Source organism: Felis catus, chromosome A2 (genome assembly GCF_018350175.1).
Source record: "Felis catus isolate Fca126 chromosome A2, F.catus_Fca126_mat1.0, whole genome shotgun sequence".
In the NCBI taxonomy this organism is placed as follows: domain Eukaryota; kingdom Metazoa; phylum Chordata; class Mammalia; order Carnivora; family Felidae; genus Felis; species Felis catus.
In genome coordinates, this window is record NC_058369.1 from 2,397,897 (window position 1) to 2,421,443 (window position 23,547).

At 66.3% G+C, this 23,547-nt stretch overlaps 1 protein-coding gene and 1 long non-coding RNA gene across 2 annotated transcripts; one reads left to right on the forward strand and one right to left on the reverse strand.

The window, feature by feature from the left end:
* Positions 1–905: 905 nt before the first annotated feature.
* GNA11 (G protein subunit alpha 11) lies at positions 906–23,037 on the forward strand. Its single transcript, XM_023243621.2, has 7 exons — positions 906–1,267; positions 12,619–12,803; positions 15,684–15,838; positions 16,215–16,343; positions 18,978–19,107; positions 19,184–19,337; positions 20,312–23,037. Exons 1-7 carry the CDS (start codon positions 1,132–1,134, stop codon positions 20,500–20,502), a joined length of 1,080 nt encoding a protein of 359 aa, XP_023099389.1. The 5' UTR covers positions 906–1,131; the 3' UTR covers positions 20,503–23,037.
* LOC123381704 lies at positions 17,123–18,891 on the reverse strand. The gene is made up of 2 exons (XR_006589042.1): positions 17,543–18,891; positions 17,123–17,182 (listed from the first exon to the last, which is right to left on the reverse strand). It is a non-coding gene; the product is annotated as an uncharacterized LOC123381704 (long non-coding RNA).
* Positions 23,038–23,547: the final 510 nt, after the last annotated feature.

A 23,547-nucleotide genomic window follows, 5' to 3' on the forward strand; every position in this document is an offset into this window, starting at 1 on the left:
AGTAGGCACTCCAGAACGCTTTTGCCCTGTCTGGTACGCAGCAGGTATTAACATTAGTGCTCGGCCCATGTCTAATTGGAAAGCAGATGCTGCTCCAATGCATAGGCCACATCTGGTATACAGCAGGTGCTACGGGAATGCCTGGTCCCTGCCTGGTTTACAGCAGGCTCTCCATTAACGCTTGCTTCATATGCATATGGAACATAATACCCCGCAAATAGCAGGCACTGCGTTAACGCTTTGTAAGTGGCTCGTATACAGTAGGCGCTGGAGTAATGCCTGGTTCGGTGCCTGGTTTATAGTCAGTGTTCCATTAATGCTTGTTTCCTGCTGGGCATATAGCAGGCGCTGCTTTAGTGCTGGGCTCGGGCCCCATATACAGGAGGCGTTCCTTTAAAGCTTAGCGGATGAGAGGAAGGTTCGTTTCCGGCCAGGCAATGCCAAGGCGCCTCCCGGGAGACCGTGAGCGCTGGTACCCCAGCGTCTCGCGGCGGGCCGAGGTCCCCGGGTGCCGCGACCGCAGCTACGGGGTCCACGCCGCTCGCTCCGGGGCCCAGCGGACCGCCCGAGCGGGGCCGCGCGGAGCCGAGCACAGACGAGCCGGCCGGCCGAGTCCGCCACATTCCCACAATCCCGGGCGGCCCCGCCCGGCTCCCGGCTGCGCGTCCCCCTTCCCACGTCGGCGCAACCTAACCCGCGGGCGCGCCCGACGCGCCGCGCCCCGCCCCGCCCGCGCGTCGCCCCGCCCAGCGCAGCCGCTAGTCCCGCCCCCGCGGCGGGCGCGCGGGCCACCGCCCCCTCCCATTGGCCGCACTGCCCGCCCGTCGGCGTTGTCCAGGCGCGGGTTAGGTTGTGCACCGCTTGTCGCTCGGTCGCGGCGGCTGCGGTTGGCGGCGGCGGCGGCGGCGGCGTCGCGGGCGCGGGCGCGGGGCAGCTGGGCGGGAGTGCGCGGCCGAGCGGGGACCGGCGCTCGTAGGCGGCCGAGGCGGACCGGCCGGCCCCGGGGGCCGAACGCCTAGGGCCAGGCGGGCGCGGCCGGGGCGGCTCCGGGCCAGGGCCAGGGCCGGGCCGGGGGGCTGCGGCGGCGGCGGCGGCGGCGGGGGCGGCCGGCGGGCGGCCGGGGCCGGGACGATGACTCTGGAGTCCATGATGGCGTGTTGCCTGAGCGATGAGGTGAAGGAGTCCAAGCGGATCAACGCCGAGATCGAGAAGCAGCTGCGGCGGGACAAGCGCGACGCCCGGCGCGAGCTCAAGCTGCTGCTGCTCGGTGAGTGGGGCCGGGCCTGCCGGGGTCCCGCTGGCCAGCGGGCGTCCGCGCCGGCCGGGTGGGGCCGCCCCCGCCGTGCTGCCCGCGGCCCGTGCCGTCCGCGGCGGGCCGCCGTCCCTGCCCGTGCTGTCCGCCGCACGGCCCAGCCTCCTCCGGGGCCGGCCTTGCCGGTGCTGTCCACGGCAAGTCCCAGCCCCTGCGCGGTCAGCCTTGCCCGTGCTGTCCAGATCAGGCCCCAGCCTCCTCCGGGGCCGGCCCTGCCCGGTGCTGTCCACGGCAAGTCCCAGCCCCTGTGGGGTCAGCCGTGCCTGTGCTGTCCGCGTCGGGCCTGGGGAATCCTCCCCTACTTCTGCCGTCCACATGAGATGTCCAGGCCCTTGTGGGGTCAGCTCCTGCCTCTACTGCCTGGGAAGGGACCCAGAACCCTCGAGGGTCAGCCCTGTGCCACTTCTCACCGCAGGAGCCCCTTGCCCACGCAGGGCTGGCCGTCTGTCCCTGCTTTACCGAGTCTAGCCGGTCGCTGCCCCAGCGCTCAGCAGCGGACCTCTGGGCTGTCATCCGCTAGCTGTGCCCCTCACCTCCCGGGATCTTGTCTCGGTTCTTCCCAGCAGGTGGAGCCCTGTTCCTGTGTGCGGGGGGTCCGTCCCCCGTCTAGCACCCCATTCCCGCTGCGGGGAGAACCTCCTTGAACGGTTTTACATCCCTTCCGGGAGAAGACAGCCTTCCGTTCCCTCGGGGTTTCTGTTTCGGGCCGAGGCCAGGGTGCGGGCACTGCAGGAACTATCCCAGATTCTTAGAAGCGGCCAGCTCACCACCCTTCCGCAAACCCCTTCCTTCTGTCTCGGTGAGAGAGGGCTCTCCCAGGTCGGCCTCCTCCTGCAGAAGATTCCTGTCCCATCGCCCCAAGGCACACCTGTTGTAGGGACGAGTGGGCCCGGCTGTTGGCAAAGTGCTGTCACCCTAGTGAGGGCTGTCGCAGGGCACCACCGCCAAAGGCAGGAAGGTCGTTTACAAAACAGAAACCCTGGCCCTTCCCTGCTCTCCCCAGCCCTGCGCCCTGCACCACGGGGAAGGCTGGAAATGCTCCCTCGCCCTCAGGGGTAGCCTGGACGGGCCCAGAGTGGGAGCGGGCGGCTGGCCCAGGCGGGTGCGCCCAGACAGTGGCGGGGGGTTTAGAGGAGCCGAGCTTGCAGGTGAATGAGTGGTGGGTGGCCCTTTGGGAGGTGGCAGGTCTTGAGGGGGATGCATTGCGTTTCCTGCTTGTGGTAACCCACGTGGGCCCCCCATTTGATGAAGTACCTTTCTTGTTGTTTTTTTTCCAAACATACGTCCCGATTTACCCGAAGACTGCAAAATAGGCCATCCTTGCAGAAAAGACAGGCAGAGAGTAATCTTCACGTTTGGGGGAGACTTGCAGTGGGGCCGAGGGGTCTTTAGGGGGACAGCATGGCTCTGGCTGGCTTTCCCAGTGTGACACAGACTTTATCACGGGAGGGGGGCTTCGGAAGTTCTCGGCCTCGTAAGGGTACCACCAGTTGGCCTTTGCCGGGGGCTGTGTGAGCCTCCAGGTGCTCCCGCCCCCTGTCCCGAGCACGCAGGCTTTGGGCTGAGTGGGGTTCGAGGGGGCAGGTCAGCAGCTCACGCTTCTGCAGCCTTGGTGTGCGTCTCCAGTGTCCCTGGATTGGGGGACCCAGCGGGGCCACCTGCTGAAAGTGTCGGTGCCTGTCTGTGGGCGGGGGTGGTGCCTGTTTACAGCCCCACACCTCTGCCGCCCCGTGACCCCGGAGAGGCACCCAGCCGTCCCCCTGCCAGCCTGCACTGTGGGGGGTCACGCACCCGTCCCCGAAGCCGTGACGTGCTAGGCATGGGGGGCAGATGGGAAAACCAAGGGGTGGGCTTGCGGGTCCGAGGTGAAGGTCTGTGGCATAGAGCACGGCAGCAAATGCCTGGGGTGCCCTGGAGGCAGGGTCGCCCCCATTGGGAACCCCCCCCCCCCGCCCCAGGCCATGCTCCGTGCCAGCACACGAGGTCCAGTGCGGGCTGTGGAGCCGGGGTGTAGGCTCGTCAGGTGTTTGGGGAGGGCTTTCGAAGCGAGTTCTCCATTTGTCCGCCAGAAAGCTGCATCCACACGTGCGTGTCTGGTAGGCCGTGTGTGTGCGAACGTGTGCGATGCGCGCATGCAGCTCTCTGGTTACCGTTTTGTCCTGTCCGGAGCGGGAGTAGAGGGCGCGGCTGAGCGGGGCCAGCTCCTGGGATCTGGGTCCTGAGGACTCAGAATTGTGCGCGGGAGGACCCCGTGGCCTGCGGGCTGAAACCCCGTCAGGAGCTCTAGGGACAGGGGTCCCGGGCAGGCCTGGCTGGCTTCTGCCTCCCGTGACCTCTTCTGGCCAGGTCCTTTGCTGTTGTGTTTCTGTCACTTGGCGGTGCCCCTCGTCTGTTCCTTAGGGCGGGTTTATTTGAAAATCGAGATCTTCACGGGAACCCCGGTCACTGGAGGTGGCAGCGAGCGGCCCGGCTGAGCCTCCGCGGCTCTGGGACTTCTAAATAAAGCAGGGCGGTCAGTTCCACAGGCTTCCTGTCGGCTGCGCCGGCCCCCAAAGGGCAGTGGAAAGGCCCGGAATCTGGCATGGGGTGTGGTGGCCTTGGTGGGAAGGGCGCGCCTCCCGGGGCTTCGAGGCGCCGAGCGGAGCGTGTGGAGCGTGGCCGCCGGCTCCCGGCAGGGCGGTCATGCTGCGCGCCCTGCGACCCCGGAGAGCGGGAGGCACCTCGGGGAGCCCCTGGGCTGCGGCGGGCCCGTGACCCACCCCAGGATGTGCCGACGCCCCTTAAATCCAGATTTCGTTTCTCCTGCCCAGAGGGTGTGCTTTCTTGGGGCGCAGTCCGTGTTAGTGCTGCGGGAGCCCCGCGCTGCCCTCAGAGCTCCCCCTCCCTCAGTTTCCCTGCACGTGCGGGAGGACGCCAGCGCCTGGACGCGGCTCTCTCTCCTTCCCGCGGGGCCGCCAGGTGTGCCCCGGGGGCGCTGAGCTCTCATTGCGCAGATGCACTGATGGAAGATCGAGGCCTTTCCAGGCTCTGCTCCTTCCCCGCGTGCGCCGTGCCAGCCGGGCTGCGGTGGGACAGGAGGAAGTGTTCTGCCTCAGATATCTAACCGCAAGAGGTTTCACTTTCATGTTTTTGTGGTGGAGCCCTCCCGGTGCAGCCCCAGGAGCGCGGCCACGGGCATCGCCGCTCGCGGTGCCCGGCGTTTGGCGCTTACAGAAGTCCGGGGCGGGGGCGGGGAGGTGTGTTTGTCCCCCTCGGTCCCAGATGGTGCCCGGTGCGAAGTTCAGCCGGGGCGGGCGGGTCTGGTCTGGGGCTCCGGGCCACGCCGGGTGGACTGAGTGGGTGGACTGAGCCGGACCCACTGCCCTCGGGAGGAGGGGCCCCATCTGCGGGCCCCTGCCGGGTACGGCTGTCCCGGCGGGCAGGGCGGCCCGGGAGCCGAGGACAGCCAGCCTCTGGGGTCCGCGGGCTCGGGCTGCTCACAGAACCGCCATCCCGGCCCTCAGGTGTGCAGCCTCTCGCAGGTGTTTGTAGCTCCTGTGCCCACGGTCCCGGTGCCTGTCTTCTGGGGCAGCCACCGTATCTGTCCCCTGTGGGGCATCCGGCCCGCGTCTGGGTCCCATCCCACGGCCACTCAGTCGCCGTGCGGTGTCGTCCTTGCTCCCGCTGCTGCTCCCCACCTTCGGGTCTCCGCCACCCCGGCCCCCGGGGCAGAGCCTGCAGTCTCAGGAATGGTGGCCGGTGACTTCCATTTGCTAACGGAATTCACATCCCCCAGGGAAGCGGGACGGGAGTGACTTGGTGCTGCCACCACAGCCCTTGGGGACCCGAGCCTCCCTGCTCAGGTGGGCCCGATGCCATCTCACCTGTGGCCCTCTGCTCTGATGTGAACAGATGGGGACCCCAGCGGACAGCTCACGGTTACCCTCCTCGGGGGCTCCTGCTGGTGGGTGTGGGGGGCTTGCTCTGAGGGCTCCCTGTGCAGCCGGCTCGGAGCAGTCGGGGGGCGCTGGCTCTGGGGCGGGACCACGGCTCCCGCCCTCGGTTTCCTCCTCCGTCTGATGGGAGTGACTGTCCCGGGATTAAGTGTGATGGTGCCACTGGGGCCCCTAGGCACACAGCAGGTGCTCGGCAGGCAGAGGGAGCCCTTTGATCCTGTCGCTGCCCGTCCTCCTGGGAGGCACCTGTCCCCACCCCTCAGCACCCGGCCGGCAGGTGTGGGGTGGGGTTTCTGTTCTGCGTGACTCCCGGTCTCGGCGTTGTCTTCTGGAAATCGGAAGTGAGGGTGGCGGGGAGGGACAGACGGGGGCCGCCATCTCATGTCTGTTCGACCACACCGTCCACCTGGCTGGCAGTTCCCTCTGCCCCCGAGCAGGGCCACCCTGTCCTGCCGCACGGGGACTCACCGTCTCACTGCCTTTCCTCCTTACCTTTCCTGAGCCCTGGCAGCTGGGTGGCGCTCTGTGCCCCGGGCACTCGCAGACTCCTCTGAAGGGGCAGCTCCGGCCGGTCCCCTGGGAACTGGCCTCGTGTTGGCCCCGGGGCATCGTGTTGAGAGGGACAGGAGGTGTCAGGTTAGAACCCGCCCAGAGTCCCTTGGGGCAGGCGCGTAAACGGGAGGCTGTCGCCATCTCTGCCCAGCTGGCCTGTCCTCCGAGCCTCTGTGGAGGTGTCGCTGAGCTGTGCGGGCCCCGCCCCTCTTCCCCAGCCGGGCTGGATGGGGGGCTGGGCAGGACTGGGGGCTCACAGGGTCCTGGGTACCTCGGTGCCCCAGGAAGGGCTACGGTAGGACTTGGCACACGGGGGCAAAGGCGGGGGCGCAGTGACACGTGTGGGGTGAAGGACGCCCGCCAGCATCAGCAGGGACAGCTGTCCCACCGTTGGGCTGGGAGGAACAGCCGACGTCACGGCCCGGCGTCTGCGCCCCGCGGCCCCAGCCCCGGGGTGTCCTCCCTCCTCTCCCTCGTCACCGAGGTGCACACTGGTGTCTTCTCGCTCTCTGGGCCCCACACCCGAGCGACGAGCGCTCCGCCCCAACGCCGAGGCCAGATGGCCCCAGGCTGTGGAGGTCCGACGGTCCCTGGCTGTGTGACCCTCGGAGCGTATCCCTCTGCGCCTCGCCAGAGGGGATGTGGGGACAGTGGTGTCACTGAAGGAATGAGTGGGTTTGACTCGCCATCCTCAGCTGCTCAAGGACTTTACGGTGTCTCTGTCCTCCCGGGTAAGCTCAGCGTCCCGTCTCTGATATCAGACTTGCTGGCACAGCTTGAGGTCTCAGGGGCATCCGGGAGTCCCAGGTCGCAGGGGTGCTCTCGCGTGGTCTCCCCGCAGTCCCAGGAGCTCCCGGCTTCACTGCCCACAAGCCGGAACCGTGGCGGCCCGCCCCCGGGGTCCAGGGTTCAGCGGTCCCATGCTTCCTGCCTGTTAGGCCTTGGCCCCGACGGCGTTGGGTGCCTTTCCCGCCCGTCTGGGGCTAGGGCTCACACTTCCTTCCTCCCTGCCCCCCACCCCCTGCCCATCCCCCAGAGCTCGGTCCCTAGTGAGGGCGGACAGCGGCATCTCCTCCGACTCTGGCTTCCACTTTCTTCCCTCGTCTTTAGCTTGTCTCAGCTGGGCGTGGGTCAGATGCGGCCCTCCTGCCAGGGATGCGTCAGAGCGCACCCGGGGGGTGTCCACGGGCTCCCGGCCCTGCTGCGTCCCATCTGATCCTGTGGGGCAGGCGCCAGGCCGGGCTGCCCCCCAGGGGCTCCCTGTCCCTGAGTTAACAACCAGTCGGGTCCCCCGCCCGGCACCGGGACGAGGAGGACCCGCGGGGGATGCTTGGCGGAGCCAGCCCGTTGGATGGGGGCCAAGTTCGTTCTGTTCATTCACAAAAAGCTTGTGCAGCATCTTCCGTGAGCCGGCCTGGGGGGCGGGGGCTGGGGGCTGGGGGCAGGCGGCTTTGGGCAGGATCCCCCCCTCCCCCGCCGCATGAATAACTGGGGTGGCATTGTCTGGAGCGAGAAGGGGTGGAGTGGCAGGGGGCCGAGGACACTTCTAGGAAAACCTGAGGTTGCGTTTCTGCGAAGGGGGCTCCAGTCGCGCTGGGGGCGGCTTATGTCCCCTGGGGGCACAAGTGCCCACGGACGTCTCCTTGAAATGATGAGCCGCAGGCAGGCCAGGGGCCCACGGTCGTGGACTTGGGGGTCTGCCCCCAGCCAGGACCTGGCGCCGGCACGGTTCCTTCCAGGGAGGCGGTGTGATTTCATCACTCGGCCCAGGGCGCCCCACCGCAGGGACCCCTGCCACCCATCTCACCCTGCGTCCGCGGGGGTTCCCACTAGGCTCTGAGTGCGCTCCGCAGCACGGCTGGGCCGCTGTAACCACCTGCCTGGACGTGGGGGCCTTGGGGGGCCTCCGGGCCGATGCCGCTTCTCGGCGGCTGTAGGAAAGTTCCAGGAAGTCACACGTGGGTGCTGGAGTGAAGACACCGGTCTTTGCCGGAGCGAGCGACTTTGGAGCTCCTGGGTCCAGGGCAGCTGTGCCCGCGTGGTTGGGGGCGAGGAGGGGCGCGGTAGGCGAGTGTGCGTGGGGGACTGGGGCCCGGTCTTGGGTGTGTCACACGCTTGGGCACGAGGTGGGGCCTTCCCTCCCTGGTGGGCAGCCAGAAGGTTTTGAGCCAGGAGGGCATGTGCAACCAGATGTCTTTCAGGGGGAGTGTGAGCGTGGGCCAGCCAGGTTGCACCGGAGGCTGGAGACTGAGCGGGGCGGTGGGCCGGGCAGGAGAGAGCCCCGTGGGAGGCGAGGGGGGCAGGGCTGAGTGGAACCCGGGGCGTCGACCACGGCGCGGGGCTGGGTGAGCGGCTGGTTCCAGATGGGCTCAGCCGTGAGGTCCAGGCAGGCCTGGCCTCCGAGACGCTTGTGGGCAGGTGCACATCGGGTCAGGTGTGTGGCAGTTCCTGGGGCCAGGGATTCTGTCACAGGCCCCAGTCCCAGCTTCCAGGCGCTACGTGACGACAGATATGGCAGGGGCTCAGTCTTGCACGGAGCCTGGTCCCCTGCGTCCAGCCCTACCCCCCCCCCCCCCCGGACGCTGCGGTGGCCCAGCGCCTCCTGGGCAGCGGGCCTGGCCTGTGCCAGGGCAGAGGGCCCTGCTGGCTCCCGCCTGCTGTGCTGCGGCACCGGGCCTGGGAGGCTTCCTGCTCCATTGACGTAGGCCCAGAGTGTACGCCACATGCGATACGTGGCGTTTTTCTCTGAGGTCCTCCCCTGTCCACACCTGCCTTTCTCTCCATTCCCTCCTTTCTCCGTGGCTGCCGTGGGCAGGGTCACTGATTACCCCGTTTCCCAGGCAGATGGGGACTGTCGGCCATGCCGGTCCCTTTTGCGTCTCTCTTCCCCTCGGCTTTATTGACACGTGAGCGATGTCGATGCTGAGCAGGTTTAAGGTATGCAGCTTGATGGTTCGATGCGCTCACGTACCGCAAAATGATTGCTGAATCAGGTCAGTTAACGCATTATCTCCCATTAGGGTACTTAGCACATCGTCCCACGGTGTCTTTGTGCACTTCGCTTCTGCTGGAGTTTGACCACAACCTCGGCCTTTGCTGTGGCTACTCTGCCGTGTGGGGGGCGTTTCCAGACTAGACAGCAGGCTAGGTAGGGACCGTGTGACCTCGGCCACGCAGCTTGTCCGGTGCCCCCGACCTCTCCGGGAGCTGATTGTGTGTTTCAGGCTTCCCCGACATCCTGCTTATATCTCGGTTTTACGGAGAGTGTCCCTGCCACCCCCCCGTCCTCCCTCAGCCCGGCTTCGTACCAGATGTGGGGCTGCTCTGGCTCGGCGTCGAGGGCCCCTTCACGGGCACACCTGCCTCACCTCCTGTCCCCTCTCGGGGCTCACAGCAGTACGTTGTGCTGATTGACACAGCCGTGGGCGTGGGTGTGGGTGGGTGGGTGTGGGTGTGCGCACTCGTGTGCCCTTGTGTACATGTGCGGGTGTGCACACGTGTGTGTGGACGTGTGTGCACGGCCCCCGGAGCCTCCACGGGGGGCTGCTTCCCTCTTTTGCCTTCATTTTTATTTTTGTTCTGTAATTTTAATTACAAAATTTTTTGATTTTTTTTTTTTTTTACAAATTTTGTTTTTAATTTATTTTTTTTCCAAGTTTACTTATTTTGAGAGAGCGCCCAAGCTGTGTAGAGGCAGAGAGAGCGTTAGAGAGAGAATCCTAAGCGGACTCCGTGTTGTCAATGCAGAGCCTGATGTGGGGCTTGAACTCCCGGCCAGGAGATCACGACCTGAGCCGAAATCAAGAGTCGGACGCTTAACCAGTTGAGCCACCCAGGCATCCCCCAATTTTTTAATGTTTTAAATAAGCTTATTTATATATTTTGAGAGCGGGAGAGCACGTGTGCGTGCAAGCGCCCGCACGGGGGGGGGGGGGGGGAGGGGCAGAGAGAGAGAGAGAGGGAGAGAGAGAATCCGCAGCAGGCCCCCCACCGTCAGCATCGTGGAGCCCAGCTCGGGGCCTGAGCTCGCGAACTGTGGGATTATGACCTGAACCGAAACGAAGGCTTGGAAGCTTAACCGACGGGGCCCCCAGGCGCCCCTTGCTTTCATTTTTAAGGAGCCGGTGTGAGGTCGGTCCTCGGCTGCACACGGTGCGGTCCACAGGCCCCTCCCGTGGTCTTCCCCCGCCTCTTATGGGAGCCATGGCCTTGGTCTCTCCCATCCCGAGGTTCCCACGTGTGCTGCCCTCGGGGCGGTGCCTTGTGGCCTCGGCGTGCGACCTGCCGTGTCCACACGGCGGGCTGACCTGCGGGGCTGCGTCGGGGGCTGTGGCTGTGACGCGGGTACCTGGTTAGCTGTTTCCTGGGAGCGAGCCTCCCGAACAGACCAGAACAGACCAGCCGGGCAGTTTCCCTGCAGCAGCGTTTTTGTCAAAAGTAGGGCTTCTCAGGGCAGTCCTGCCCCCTGGAGGTCACTGGGCCGTGTCTGGGGATCTGTGGTTGTCACACTGGGGGGCTCCTGCCATCGAGGGGGTGGGGCCGGGGATGCTGCCCGACCCCCACAGCGACCCCCACAGTGCCCGGGTCGCCCCCCAGAGAGTGAGTCGGCCTGGGGTCAGCAGCGCCCAGGGGACAGGCACTGCCCAGGAGGAAGGCACGGGAGAAACTGCGTTCCTAGCACGCACGCCCCTCCCTGCGGTGTGTGGTGAGGGGGAGCAGTGTGGGACCCTCGCCGAGGGGCGGGGGGCCGGTCAGGGCGCGCAGGTGGCCTCCTGTCACTTTCACAGCAGAGGCGAGTTGTTTGAAGGGGGGTGGATGGAGGAGGGCGGGCGGGTAACCACGTTACCTGATGACGGACCCAAGGGGACCCGAGGTCGTTTCACTTACCCCGCGGCGGATCCGAGGCAGTTGATGAAGGAACCAGACAGGCAGCCAAGGCCCCGCTTCGTGCGGGTCTGGTTAGGGGCTCGGGTCTCCCCGAGTGCGGTCAGTCACTCAGATAGTGGCTCAGGGCCTCCCGGCCGCAGGACAGTGTGGACACGCGGGGCCCGCAGGACCGGTCTCCTGCGGAAGCTCCTGGGCCGCGGAGGGTGCCGGCTGCAGACACCTGCAGAGAGAGCCCCCGACTCGGGCAGCGGCCACTGTCCACCCCCAGGGCGCGGGGCTTTGTGGAGCGCGGATCGCCTCATGGGCCACGGCGTGGGAGGTGCGTGGACCGACCCAGAGCGGTGAAAATAAGCCTGAGCAGCGGGTGGGGCGGGTCTGGGGCCTCGCTCTGCGAGTGGGTCCCGTGGAGGGTCGTCAGACAGCAGTTTCAGGCGTCGCGCTCTCAGGAGTTACAGGTTGTCTCTGCTGTGTGATCACGTCACTCCGGGACTCAGTCTCTGGGGGTCCGGGGTCTGGGTGGCCCTGGTTCGGGGTCCCCACGTTGCAGAGCACGTGTCGACCACGTCCGGCTGCGGTCCCCCCCGTGGCCTCTCTGCCCAGCGCCGCTCGAGCGTGCTCGGTGTGGCGGCCCCCCCTTCCCCTCGGCCAGTGGTGCCGGGCGGTGCGGACCCAGTCTCGGAAGTGACGCGCCGTCATCTGTCCTCTGTCGGCTGCAAGTGAGTCATGGAGTCCGGCCCGCGCTCGCTGCCGGGGCCTCGGTCTCCCCCTCGGGAAGGGGGCGTCGTGGAGGTCCGTGGGCATTAACAGCCTCTGCAGTGGCTGGCCCTGAGTGTGGGGTGCCCCCTCCACCTGGGGGTGCGAGGCCGACGCAGGAGGGGAGCCCGGGCTGCGTTGTGCTGCGGCGAGATCACAGCGTGCCGGTCCGGGGCTCCGTGGGGCCGGGATGAGGGTGCGGTGGCCACGTAGCCCCTTTCCAGCTGGCTCTCCGATCCTTTTGATCCTGGAGGCTGAGGCGGGGGCCAGCGTGCTGCCCTGGAGCAGCCCGGTGAGCCCCGCGGCCGCTCGTGCTTCCGGGGGAGAAGGGAGACCCGGGGCTGATGTCGTGCGTGCCAGCTCAGCGGGCCGGAGAAGGGAGCGGACGCCGGGCTTGGCGTGGCTTCTGGGTGGGCGTGGGACACGGGGCTTGGACTCCTGGTGCCGCGGTCGCTCCGGGTGAGCGTGGAGCGCTCAGCAGGCGGCGTGACGCTGGGTGGGTTTGTGAGTTCAGGGCTAAGGGGGAAGGAGCTTTCGGGGACCTTTGTGGGGACATATTCGGTCCTTAGAGCGTCCAGGCTTCTGTGCGGCTGCCCGACTCTTGACCCAAAGGAAGGCCGGCTTCGGTGGGGCCCCTGGTCGGGGGCCCGCGGAGATGTCGCCACGTGACGCTTGGTGTCCACGGTGGGCGTGGGAAGGTCTGGGGGGCCGGCCGGCCGTGGGGGCCCTGGAGGAGGAGTAGCTTGTCACCTGAGAGTCCAGGGGCAGCGGCATGTGGCGGAGACACGGCCCCGTGCCTCCCCGGGGCACCAGACCCAGCGTACCTGGCAAGCGCTCACGGAGGCCAGTCACCCTGCCAGGTGGCTGGGCCGGACGCTTGGGGTACCTGCCCGTGTCATACCTCGGAGCCGGACGCACCGCAGGCGCCAGCCCCCCAGCCCCAGTTTCCCATCGTGTGGCAGGGTCGTATGCTTGGGGACACGAGGGAGGTAAGACGGGGGACGCGCCTCCCAGACCGGCGGCGTGCCGGCCGCGCGTATCCCACGCCCGCCCCGAGCGCCGAGCTCTTGGGCCCTTGGGCCCTTGGGCCCTTGGGCTCTGACTCCCCCGTGGGCCCTCCTCTGCCGGGTGGGCCCCCGGCCTTGGCTCCGGCCTGTCCTCACGCGCCCTGCTCTGCAGGCACGGGCGAGAGCGGGAAGAGCACGTTCATCAAGCAGATGCGCATCATCCACGGGGCGGGCTACTCGGAGGAGGACAAGCGGGGCTTCACCAAGCTCGTGTATCAGAACATCTTCACCGCCATGCAGGCCATGATCCGCGCCATGGAGACCCTGAAGATCCTGTACAAGTACGAGCAGAACAAGGTGAGGCTCTCGGGCGGGAGCGGGCGGGCTGGACGCGGCGTGGGGCCCGGCCCCCGGCCCCCGGCCCCCGGCCCCGGTCCCCGCCAGGGCCTGCCTGCTCGCAGCGCCTGTGCGGGCCCGTCCCGGCCGGGCCTTAGCGCTCCCGTCGTAGGGCAGGGAAGCCGGCCGGGGGACGGGCCCCTCAGCACCCTGTGTGATGCTCTGGGGGATCCCAAGGGAGGGGGCGTTTCCCTTCCTTTTTTTAAAGCTTATTTATTTTAAAAGGGAGAGCGAGCGAGGGAGCGCACCTGTGGGGGGGGGGGGACGGGCAGAGAGGGAGGGAGAGAATCTCAAGCAGGCTCCACGCTGTCAGCACGGAGCCCTACATGGGGTTCTGTCCCACAAACGGTGAGATCATGACCTGAGCCGAAATCAGGAGTTGGACGCCTAACCGACAGCCACCCAGGCGCCCCTCCTTCCTTCTTCTTTTCTTTCTTTTTTTTTTTTTAATGTTTATTTATTTTGAGAGAGAGAGACAGAGACAGAGCGTGATGGGGGGGGGGGGGGCGAGAGAGAGGGAGACACAGAATCGGAAGCAGGCTCCAGTCCCCGAGCTGTCAGCACCGAGCCCCAGGCGGGGCTTGAGCTCATGAACCTCGAGATCATGACCTGAGCCGGTCAGACGCTTAACTGAGGGAGCCACCCAGGTGCCGCCCACCCCCGTTCCTTTTTTTTTCACTAACAGCTGTTGGGACAATTCAGCCACCGTGCAGGCCTCCACTTAAGTGTGCAGTGCACGGGTTTCTGACGCACAGAGCTGTGAAGCCACTACCACATCCAACGGGGAACATTCCCTCCCCCCAGAAAGAAGCCCTGTCCCCCTCAGCCGTGACCTCCCCTACCCCTTCCTCCCCCGGCCCCCACGAGCCCCCTTCCCGTCCGCGGATGAGCCTGTTCCGGACGTTTCACACATGCGGATTCACACCCCGCGTGGCCTCTCGTGGCCGGTTCCCTCCCTGAGCGTCGCGTGTTCGGGGTCTTTCCGCGGGGCGGTGGGGGCGGGCGCCTCGCTCCTGCCCGCGGCCGAGGGACGTGCGCGTGCGCGCTGGCCACGTTCATCTGTGGACGTGCGCGCGCGCGGAGGACACACTGTGTGAATCCACTCACCGCCTGATGGACTCTTGGATCGTTTCCACGTTTCGGCTCTTGTGAATCCTGCTGTTGAGACGCTCACGTGCAGTCTCCGCTCTCGGGGGCCTGTTCTCAGGAGTGGAGACGGGGGGGCGGTCCCAGGGCAGCTCGGGGTCTGCCCTTGGGCGGAGCTACCAGCCCACTCTCGCCGCAGCGTCCCCGCCGCCCCGCACCAGTGGGCTCGCGCTGCTGGCCTCCCTCGGCTTTGCTTTTGTAGATCTGTTTTTGGAGTGTTTCCTTCAGCCCCAGAAGTCTGCCCTGGGCTAACATGAGGTGGTTTAAATTAATCCATTTGCTTCGAGGCTTAAGAAGGTCAATCAACTAGATTGCTGATGTATCTCCGATTGGCACCTTCCTCGCTTGACGCCTGGTTCACAGATGATCAGGGACCCCCCAGCGGGGCCTGATGTTGGGCTTGTTGGGGGGGTCCCTGCCGTCCTGGCCGTGAGCCGCGCGTACGGGGCCTGCTGGAATCTCTTGTCCTCTGGGTCTGGGTCAGTGTGACCTGCACCGCCGAGGCCCCTTCCAGCGTCCCGACCGTGTGTCCCGCGGGTCCCGTGTTTGGACCGTAGGTGTCCATCAGCGTCCAGAACAGGGGCCACCGGCTGTGGCCTGTTTCTGTAAACAGTTTTATTGGTTCTCACCACGCTTACTCGTTTACGTAGAGTCCCCAGTGGCTTTCGCTGCATTGGCAGAGACAGTGTGGCCACAAAGCTGACGACACTCCTCTCTGGGCTTTACAGAAGCAGATCACCGGTCCCCGATCTCCACGTGTGCACAGTCAGTGGGTTTTCGGGGGCGGTGCCTGCTTCTCCAGGCCCCTGACCGAGAGGCAGGTGAGGGCTGGAGGCCACGGCTGGGGGACCGGAGAGCATCATTTGGAGGGGGGACAAGTGGGGGCAGCCCTCGAGTCCAGGAGGAGCCTGCTGGCCTTCGGCACCCTGGCTAGGGCTCCCTCATTCCCCATTTTGAGTTCTGTCCGGCTGTGTCCTCCCTGGTCCCCCAGCTGGTGGCCGGTTGTGTGGGCCTGACCACCCTGAGGACAGGCACGTGGAGTGGGCTGCAGGAGGAATGGAGAGTCTCCTGAGCCACCTGCCTCGCTGTTGTGTGTGTGCACACGTGTGTATACGTGTGTGTGTGTGCACGCATGTCTGGGGCATCCCTCGGGGCCTGGTTCCCCAGGAGCGGCTCCCCTCGCCCTGCGGGTTCGGGGGTGCTGTGCGGGTTCCTGTCGTAGTTGTGAGTGAAGAAGCCACTGGCTGCGGTGATTAGCTCAGCTCCAGCCCCTCCCCCTCCCCCTCCGCTGGCAGGTTCCTCGGCCCAAGCCCCACCCCCAGCCTCCTGTGTGCCAGGTGGGGGGGCGGGGGGGTGCAGGCCAGACAGCGGCTCCCTGACTCGGTTCCTGCGCTGGCTGGCGGTGGTGGTCGTTCCGTCGTCCCGTTTGCCTTCGGTCCCTTTGCTTGTGTGTGTGCGCGGTCTCCTCCAGTCCCACCTGCTGCCCCGCGGAGCAGGGCCCTGACCCAGCCGGGCACCCCCCGCGGGCACCGCCTCGTTCCCGGGCCCTGCTCACCGGGGCACAGCCGCTGCCGCCCACCCTTGCCCCCGCCTGACGCGCGCTCCCGCCTAACCGGGTGACGGCCCGCCTCAGTCGGGCGCCCCGTGTGGCCGGGCCCCCGGCGAGCCCACGGCTCTCCCTACCCACGCTCGCAGGCCAACGCGCTCCTGATCCGTGAGGTCGATGTGGAGAAGGTGACGACGTTCGAGCACCGGTATGTCCACGCCATCAAGACCCTGTGGGACGACCCTGGCATCCAGGAGTGCTACGACCGGAGGCGCGAGTATCAGCTCTCGGACTCCGCCAAGTAGTGAGTAGGGCGCCCGCCCCGCGGGTCCCAGCCAGGGCCACGATGGGGTTGTCGGGCGCCTGCTGGTCGTGACACGTGGGCCACGCTGGCGAGACGTGGTCACTGTAGGCAGCCTGGCTGTGCCCGAGCGTCTGCTGTGGCCACTTTTCTGTGAGCCTCTGCTACTGTGCTAGAACGAGAAGGTTCGTTTTGGAAAGTCCCCTGGGAGAGAGTCCCTCAGAGCCGGCTCGAGTCGTGCGGCTCCCCTGGCCACGGGACCCAGGACGGGGCTGCTTCACCCCTGTCAGTGAGGGCTGCTGGGGGGACCGTGGTGGCCAGGCCGTCCCCCCACCCCTCACGCGCTGGCCCGAACAGCCTCGTCCCTGCCGTGTTACAGCTACCTGGCCGACGTGGACCGCATCGCCACCTCGGGCTACCTGCCCACCCAGCAGGACGTGCTGCGGGTCCGAGTGCCCACCACCGGCATCATCGAGTACCCTTTCGACCTGGAGAACATCATCTTCAGGTACCTGCGCCCTGGTTCCCTGGGGGTGGTGGCCCTGGGGCTGCCTGGGGCTCTGTGAACTGCAGGAGGGAGGGGCCCAAGCACCTGCTGTGGAGACAGTGCGATTCACTGGGTCCCGGCCTCTGCTCCCAGGGAGCGTCCTGCCCCGATGGGAGAGAAGGCTCCTACAGCTGCCACCGAGTTTCCACGTGAGCCGTGTCCCGGTAGTGGTGTGGGTCGTGGCAGAGCTGGCCAGAGGCGGCCTGGAGGGGAGGGTCTTCCGGGGGGCCCTCTGTGACGGGGCCGCAGATGAGGGAGGGTGATCTGGAGTTCCCGCCAGACCTGGATACGCTTCAGGGCAGTGCGGGCTTCCTGACGGCCCTGGGGACCCACACAGAGCTGGGTGACAGGAGGGTCCTGGACTCTGGCTCTCGGGCCCACTGTGGCTCGTGGCACGTTGGCAGAAGGGGTGCGGCGGTTCTCGCTTGGGGCCAGAGTCGTGTGGCCAGAGTAGACTTGGCGCCTTGAGGTCCTTGAGGACCTGGGCCGGCCTCTCAGTGGGGTCCCAGCTGGTGGAGAGTCGCTAAGTGGCAGAGGGCAGGTGCATGTCTGCTGGGCCACCGTAACAAAGGAGCACAGGTGGGCGGTCGTTTCTGTCCTGGCTCTGGAGGCAGAGCTGGTTGAGGCGAGGGCGCGGCTGGTTCCTTCCGAGGCCGGAACGGTCTGTTCCGCGCGTCTCCCGGCTCCCGGGGGTCGCCGGCCATCCTTGGCACCCCCTGGCTTGTAGGCGCACCACCCTGTCTCTGTCTCTGTGGCTACGCAGCCTCTCCCCGTGTGTCTGCGGCCAGCTGTCCCTCTTCCTGTAAAGACAGTGGTGATCGCAGTAGGGCCACCCTGTCTAGTGTGATCTCCTCCTAACCAGTGACCTCTGCAGTGGCTCTGCTCCCACGGCGGGTCCCGTGCCCGGTTCTGGGTGCGCTCGTTTGGAGGACGTTCAGCCCAGCGCCCCCGGCACGGCGCCCTCTGCTCCTTGTGTGCAGGCTCACCCTGGGGAAGGGGCCGGTGCCTCCTGGGCGTGGGTCCCAAAGAGGCGGTCAGCCGTGGCCCCTGTCCCCGGCCATGGTGCCCCGCTCCGTGGCCTCAAAGCGCCAGCTCTGTTGGCCGTGTTCCGAGGGGCCCTTTGGCCTTCACCCCTCCCTGCCGTCCGCACCCTCTCTTACCTGCCGGGCCTCTGTCGGAAGCCCTCTGGGGTCCCCGGAACCTTCAGAAGCTGTGGGCACCCGCCCGGTGTGTGTCCGACAGCCCGTTTTCCTGGTGACAGCTCTCTGTTTTAATTAGATCCTCGGCGGGGCTGTGACCTCAGAGTTCAGACCTGAGGTCTCCAGAGCACAGGCTGCGGCTTGACGAGGGTTCCCCGAGCCCCCATTTCAGGGACTCCTCGCGGCCTCACCCTGAGCTCCACGTGTCCTGTGCCTGCTGTGTCCTCCCCCTCCCCTGCCCGAGCCTGAGCTGAGTGTGTCCCCTCTTCTTGGCGCCATTTCCCTGGTGCCCCTCCCTGTCGCCCCCTCTCTGTGGGGTGCCCGAGCTCTGTCGTGGGCCCCCACCCCCTCTGCCACTGCTGTTCCCCACCCTTCGTTAGCTGCATTCTTCCGCTCCAGCCGCGCCCCTCCCCTCCAGCCGGGCACTCGTGGAGACAGCCTCCGGGCCCTGGCACTGAGCTTGGCTCTGGCCCCTCAGCGGAGTTGGGACGGCACTGAGTAATGGCCTGACGGCCCCGGTGTGTGAGGAGATGGGCCTGGTCCCAAACAGGGGCCTTGCGTGGAGACCTGGCTGCACACTGGGGAGGCCTCGCTTTCCAGTAAGGCCGTGGCCCCAGATGCCGTCGGCCCTGATGGCACTCCCCGGACTGGCCCTCACACAGGGCCCTCGGCCAGTCCCCACCCTCCTGTCACCACTGTCCCGTCCGTTCAGCGTCACCCTGGCACATCCACCATCCACCTGTGCTCTCTGGAGTCTCCCGGCGGGGAGCGCTCTGCCAGGAAGCCCTGCTCCCGTGGGCCAGGCCGGCGACAGCCCTGAGTGTCAGCCCCTCCCTGCAGCCCCCGCTGCAGCGGCGGCCAGAACCCCTGCCTTCTCGGGGCCGGGGCTGGGGCCAGGCGACTCCCGGGTAGCCAGCGGCCAACCCCTGCAGGCCGGCCTGCGTGATGGGGTGTCCCTGGTGTTTCCTCCCCCTGCTGCTCCTTCTGCTTGTGAGCGTGTTGTTAGTACCGTTACTTTCCGCGCGTGGGTCCTGCTGGGCAGGAGACCTGCTGGCGGAGACAGTTCGCTCTCTGAGCCGCCCCCTTGTGATGCCGAGGTCCTCTTGTGGAGATCGAGACCGTTCCCCGTGTGTCACAGACATCTGTGCACGCTGCGCAGACGAGGGGATGGGTCTCCAGGGGTTGCCCCCCCCTCCCCGAGCGCCTGGGCCCCCGGGCTCCCCAGTCCTGGGACTCCTTCAGGGGCAGGTGCCCGGACGCAGTGCGCCCGGCCAGGGCAGCGTGTCCCGCAGGGGCTCTGCCGGCCCGGACAGGTGGGGGGGGGGGGGCCGAGGCCTCGCAGATGTCTGTCTGCGGGCGTGGGTGCTGAGCCCCGCCGGGCTCCTGTCCCCCACAGGATGGTGGACGTGGGGGGGCAGCGGTCGGAGCGGAGGAAGTGGATCCACTGCTTTGAGAACGTGACGTCCATCATGTTCCTCGTGGCCCTGAGTGAGTACGACCAAGTGCTGGTGGAGTCGGACAACGAGGTGAGGCACCTTCCTCCGCTTCCTCCCCCTCCCTGCGGCCGGGGCCCCGCCCACGCTCACCCCCTCCTTCCCGCAGAACCGCATGGAGGAGAGCAAAGCCCTGTTCCGGACCATCATCACCTACCCCTGGTTCCAGAACTCCTCGGTCATCCTGTTCCTCAACAAGAAGGACCTGCTGGAGGACAAGATCCTGCACTCCCACCTGGTGGACTACTTCCCGGAGTTCGACGGTGAGCCGGCCTCCTCCGCCCCTCGTCCCGCGGGCTCTCGGGGCCTCAGTGCCTGCGATGCGGGGACGCGGGTGAGGACGGTGTTTCACGCGGGCCCTGGCAGAGGCTGGTGGCTCAGTTAGTGCGAGCCCGGGAGCTTCCTGGAGCTCTGGTGGCTTCACGGGCCCCCTGCCTCGGTGCTCCCTCCCGAGCCTCTGTGTCCCCAGCGGGGGCGTCCTCTTGGGGAGGGCGTGCGCTGCGCCTGGTGCACAGCGGCAGAGGGACCCGGCCGGTGCACAGCGGCAGAGGGGCGGGTGGCAGAGGGACCCACGCGGACGCTGCTCTCCCAGGCCGCCACCCAGCCGGCAGTCCGCCCCGCCTCCCACCCCTGCAGTGGGAGGGAGCGAGGCACTGGCAGCGAAGGGGTGGCCCAGAGAGTGCCCAGGGTCCAGCAGAAGGCAAAACTGAGCAGAGACGGCCCCCACCTTGCCCTTCCGCATCCCCGCAGCTGCCTCCCAGGACACAGGACAGGGAGAGGACCCAGGCCTGAGCGGTCGGGGTGTGGCCACTCCCTCCCCATTGGCTTTGTCCGGCTGGTGGACTACTGTCGCGTGGCTGTGGGCCGACGGCTGGGCCGGGGCTGTGCAAGTGTGCACGCGTGTGCAGGGGCGCATGGAGCCGTGTGTGCATGCGTGTGGCCACGTGCCCGTCCGTGTTGGGACGGGGGTGTGTCGGGGACGCGGTGGGGAGGAAGGTGGGTGCGGTTTGGAGGTGGTGGGGTGTCCGACGTAACGGCCGACCGAGAGGCGTGGGGGGGGGGGGCGGTGACCTGCGTGGAGGCCGGTAGGCGCTGGTGGAGCTGCCGCCTCGGGAGACCGCAGCTCGGGGCCTGTGGCCTCCACGCGGGACCCTCGTGGGAGCAGGGAGGAGGCGGTGCCTCTGTATGTGCGCGTGCGCGGCGGGGGCGGGGCCTCACCCGCCTCCACCTCCCCCAGGGCCACAGCGGGACGCCCAGGCCGCCCGGGAGTTCATCCTGAAGATGTTCGTGGACCTGAACCCCGACAGCGACAAGATCATCTACTCCCATTTCACATGCGCCACCGACACGGAGAACATCCGCTTCGTGTTCGCGGCCGTCAAGGACACCATCCTGCAGCTCAACCTGAAGGAGTACAACCTCGTGTGACCTCGCCGCGGCCGCCCGAGGGAAGGGGGGAGCCCCAGGCGGGCCCCTCCGTGGGGCGCCGCGCCGGCCGGCTGTCCCGGCTCCGCCCGCAGACCGGTTGATTTCGTTTTCATATTTTTAACAAAAGGTTTTTATTTCACAGTTATCAGGGGACGTACGTCTTTCTTTCTTACACCTCGTGCACCTTCTCACCTGTGTCAGCGGCAAGGCCGCCTTTTCTTGGCCTTGACTCGGGGCTCGCTTTTTTCTAAAAAAATAAAACAAGAAAACAAGAAAAAAAAAGGAAACAGAAGAACGGATGGAGACAAGTGGAGACGAGCGGCCCCGGGCCGGCGGCCTCCCGGCGGTCACGCGGGGACAGAGCCAGCCGCCGGCCTCGGACTCCCCGGCTTGCCCTCCCCCCGTTTCTTGGTCGTTTCCCTCACAGGCGCGGCTGCGGAGGCCTGGGGACTGTGACTTCTCTCTCTTTCTCTTCCTAAGTTATTGACACCCTGGACTCCAAGAAGTGGGGGTGGGTGGCGCCCCCCGCTGCCCGCCCTGGGAAGTGCCTAACCTTTTTTTTTTTTCTTTCTTTCTTTTTTTTTTTTTTTTTTTTTTTTTTTTTTGGTGAGGAAGGAAAACGCAGTGTGCCCACTCTTTGGTCAGGGAGACGGCCTGGCTCGCAGCCCTCCCCGCCCCCGCAGACCTCTGGGGGCCCTCCCAGGGCCCTGCAGGCTGCCATCCGCACACCCCCGAGGGTCACGTACCCTCCGGCCCTGGCCGAGGGCGCCCCGCTGCATCCAGGAGGCCAGAAGGAGGCCCCCTTGGACTGGGAGTCACTTTTGATGTGTTCTGTTTTGAAAGCAGTTTGGAAACAGTGCGAGTGGGGTGGGGACTTTTTCAGAATCTTCTCAGGTCTGTCCCCTGGAGGCAGGAGCGGAGGAGTCGCCCCTGGCGGGGTTCTCGGAGGCTTCCGGCAGCAAGCACTTGCCCCCACGTCTTGCAGGTCTGCCCCGAGCCCCACCCCGGGAAGCGAGCACGCAGCACACGCACTTTGCCCGGAGCCATCGAGGGCCCGCGGTGGCCAGGCCGCGTGGAGGCCGGTAGCTGGCGCCTCGGCCCCCTGGTGGTTTCCAGGCCTGGCCACGGCCACGGGCCACGCACTGAGCCAGAGCCGGGGCCGCCTTGCCTGAGCCCCCTTCTTCCGAGGGGCTCAGAGGGTGGGAACAAGCAGGGGGCTGTTTTGGGGGGGGGGGTGGGATGAGGTGGCCGTTTCATCTGACGTAGACTGAGCAAGCACTACAGTGTTTTTCTGTGGGTTGGTTGTTTTGATTTGCACAAAGTAACAGGGATGAACCGCCGGCGATGCCTTGGACCCGCCCAGGACATCTGGTCGCGGCGCGTTAGCGGTCTGTGTGGCTGCTGCTTATTGGGGCCGTCTTCAAACACGGTAGAAACAGCTCAGCCACCAGCCCAGACGCCGGTCCTGTGTGCCTGGCCCGCTTCCTCTGTGCTCCGGAGGAGAAAGGACGCGTCTTGTGGCTCCCGCACAGAGTCCCTCGAGGGCGGAGTGGCTGCGTTCCTGGTGGTCGGCCCTCTCTGGGGGCAGAATTGGCAGGGGGGGCAGGGCCCCCGCTTTCTGTGCCAGTCGTCCCTCGGTGCCTCTACCAAAAGGGCCCTTGTGCCGTGTGTGTATGCGAGGTGTGTGCTGTGGGCCGGCAGTGGGGAACGCAGGGTCCTGGCTGGGTGGGCACCTCCATGTCTTAGCGCCTCTCTGGGGCCCGGATCGCCAGGGAACTGGATTGGGCTCTCAGGGTGACGTGCGCCGCGGGCCTGAGGCACCCAAAGTATTCACTTTTCCCAGAGGGAGCAGTATGCCAAGCACCCCAAAGCCAGAGCCTGGTGCTCCCGGAACCCTGGGAGGGGGGCGGGTGCCGTGCGCCGCGGGGGGTGCGAGACCAGTTCTGTGCCAATGTCAGCGGGGGGGACCACGTGGTCCGGGCCCCTCCCTCGCCCATCTTGTGAGGTTTGTTTGTGTTGTTTTACGCCCTGGTGGACTTTCTCGAGAGTGCGGGCCTCCCGCCCCTCCCGCTGCGTCGTCAGATCCCCAGCAGAGGGGAAGCCGCGCCTGCTCCCAGTGCCAACGCCCCCCCTCCCCCCCCCCCCCCCCCCCGCGGCCGTGCGGGGACCGTGCGGGGATCCTCCGGCAGGCCGCCGGCAGACGTTCTCCGGTTATACTTGTATATTACACAGGCCTGATTTCAGACGATTTAAACCTTAACCTATTTTAAAGAAGAATATTATATAAAAATACTGTTTTTAAACCTTTTGTCATTTGAAATGCATGTATTGTGAGCGCTGGGGGATGGGCACGTTAGCTCAATGCCAACGTCCTGGGGCCAAGGCTGCCGAGATCGGGCGGGCTGGACGGCAGGCTTTGCTCATCGTGTCGGGGCCCTGACCCCTTAATCCAGAGATACCTGATGGAAATTGACTTTTCATATCTTTCTCCTGAAATGAATTCTGTTTTAAATTGGAATAAATTCTGTTCCTAAATGCCGTGGCCCCCTCTGGCTTATTTCCTGTCGCTGGCCGTGGTGGGTGCTGGGCGGTGCGTTGGTGCCGAGGGTCTGCAGGGGGCTGCCTGGTGTCTGCGCATCTGGCTGGGACCCCAGCACCTTTGGCCAGGTGTCTGAGCTCCGGGGACCCGTGGCCACAGCTGCCCCGGGATATGCCTGTGCCTCCGGCCCCGGGCAGCGACTGTGGCATCGGGGCTCCTGCTCTGAGGGCCTCTTTCTGGCCCCTGGCTTCAAGTCCATTTGTGCTGCGGGACTAGAGCATCGTGCAAGAGTAGCGCCTCCTCACTGGGGGCAGGGGACCGAGGAGCCCGGTTCTGGGCCGGGCTTGCTACTCGCCGTGGGGGCCGTGGGGGCCGTGGGGGATGCTCTTGTGGAACACGTTCTCCTCCCCCACCTGTATTAGGCCAGTCTCCGCAACCACTCCTTGGATTTTTTCCTTTTTAAAAAGTGGTAAGTGCACATAAATGTACCATTTGTGGGCGCCTGG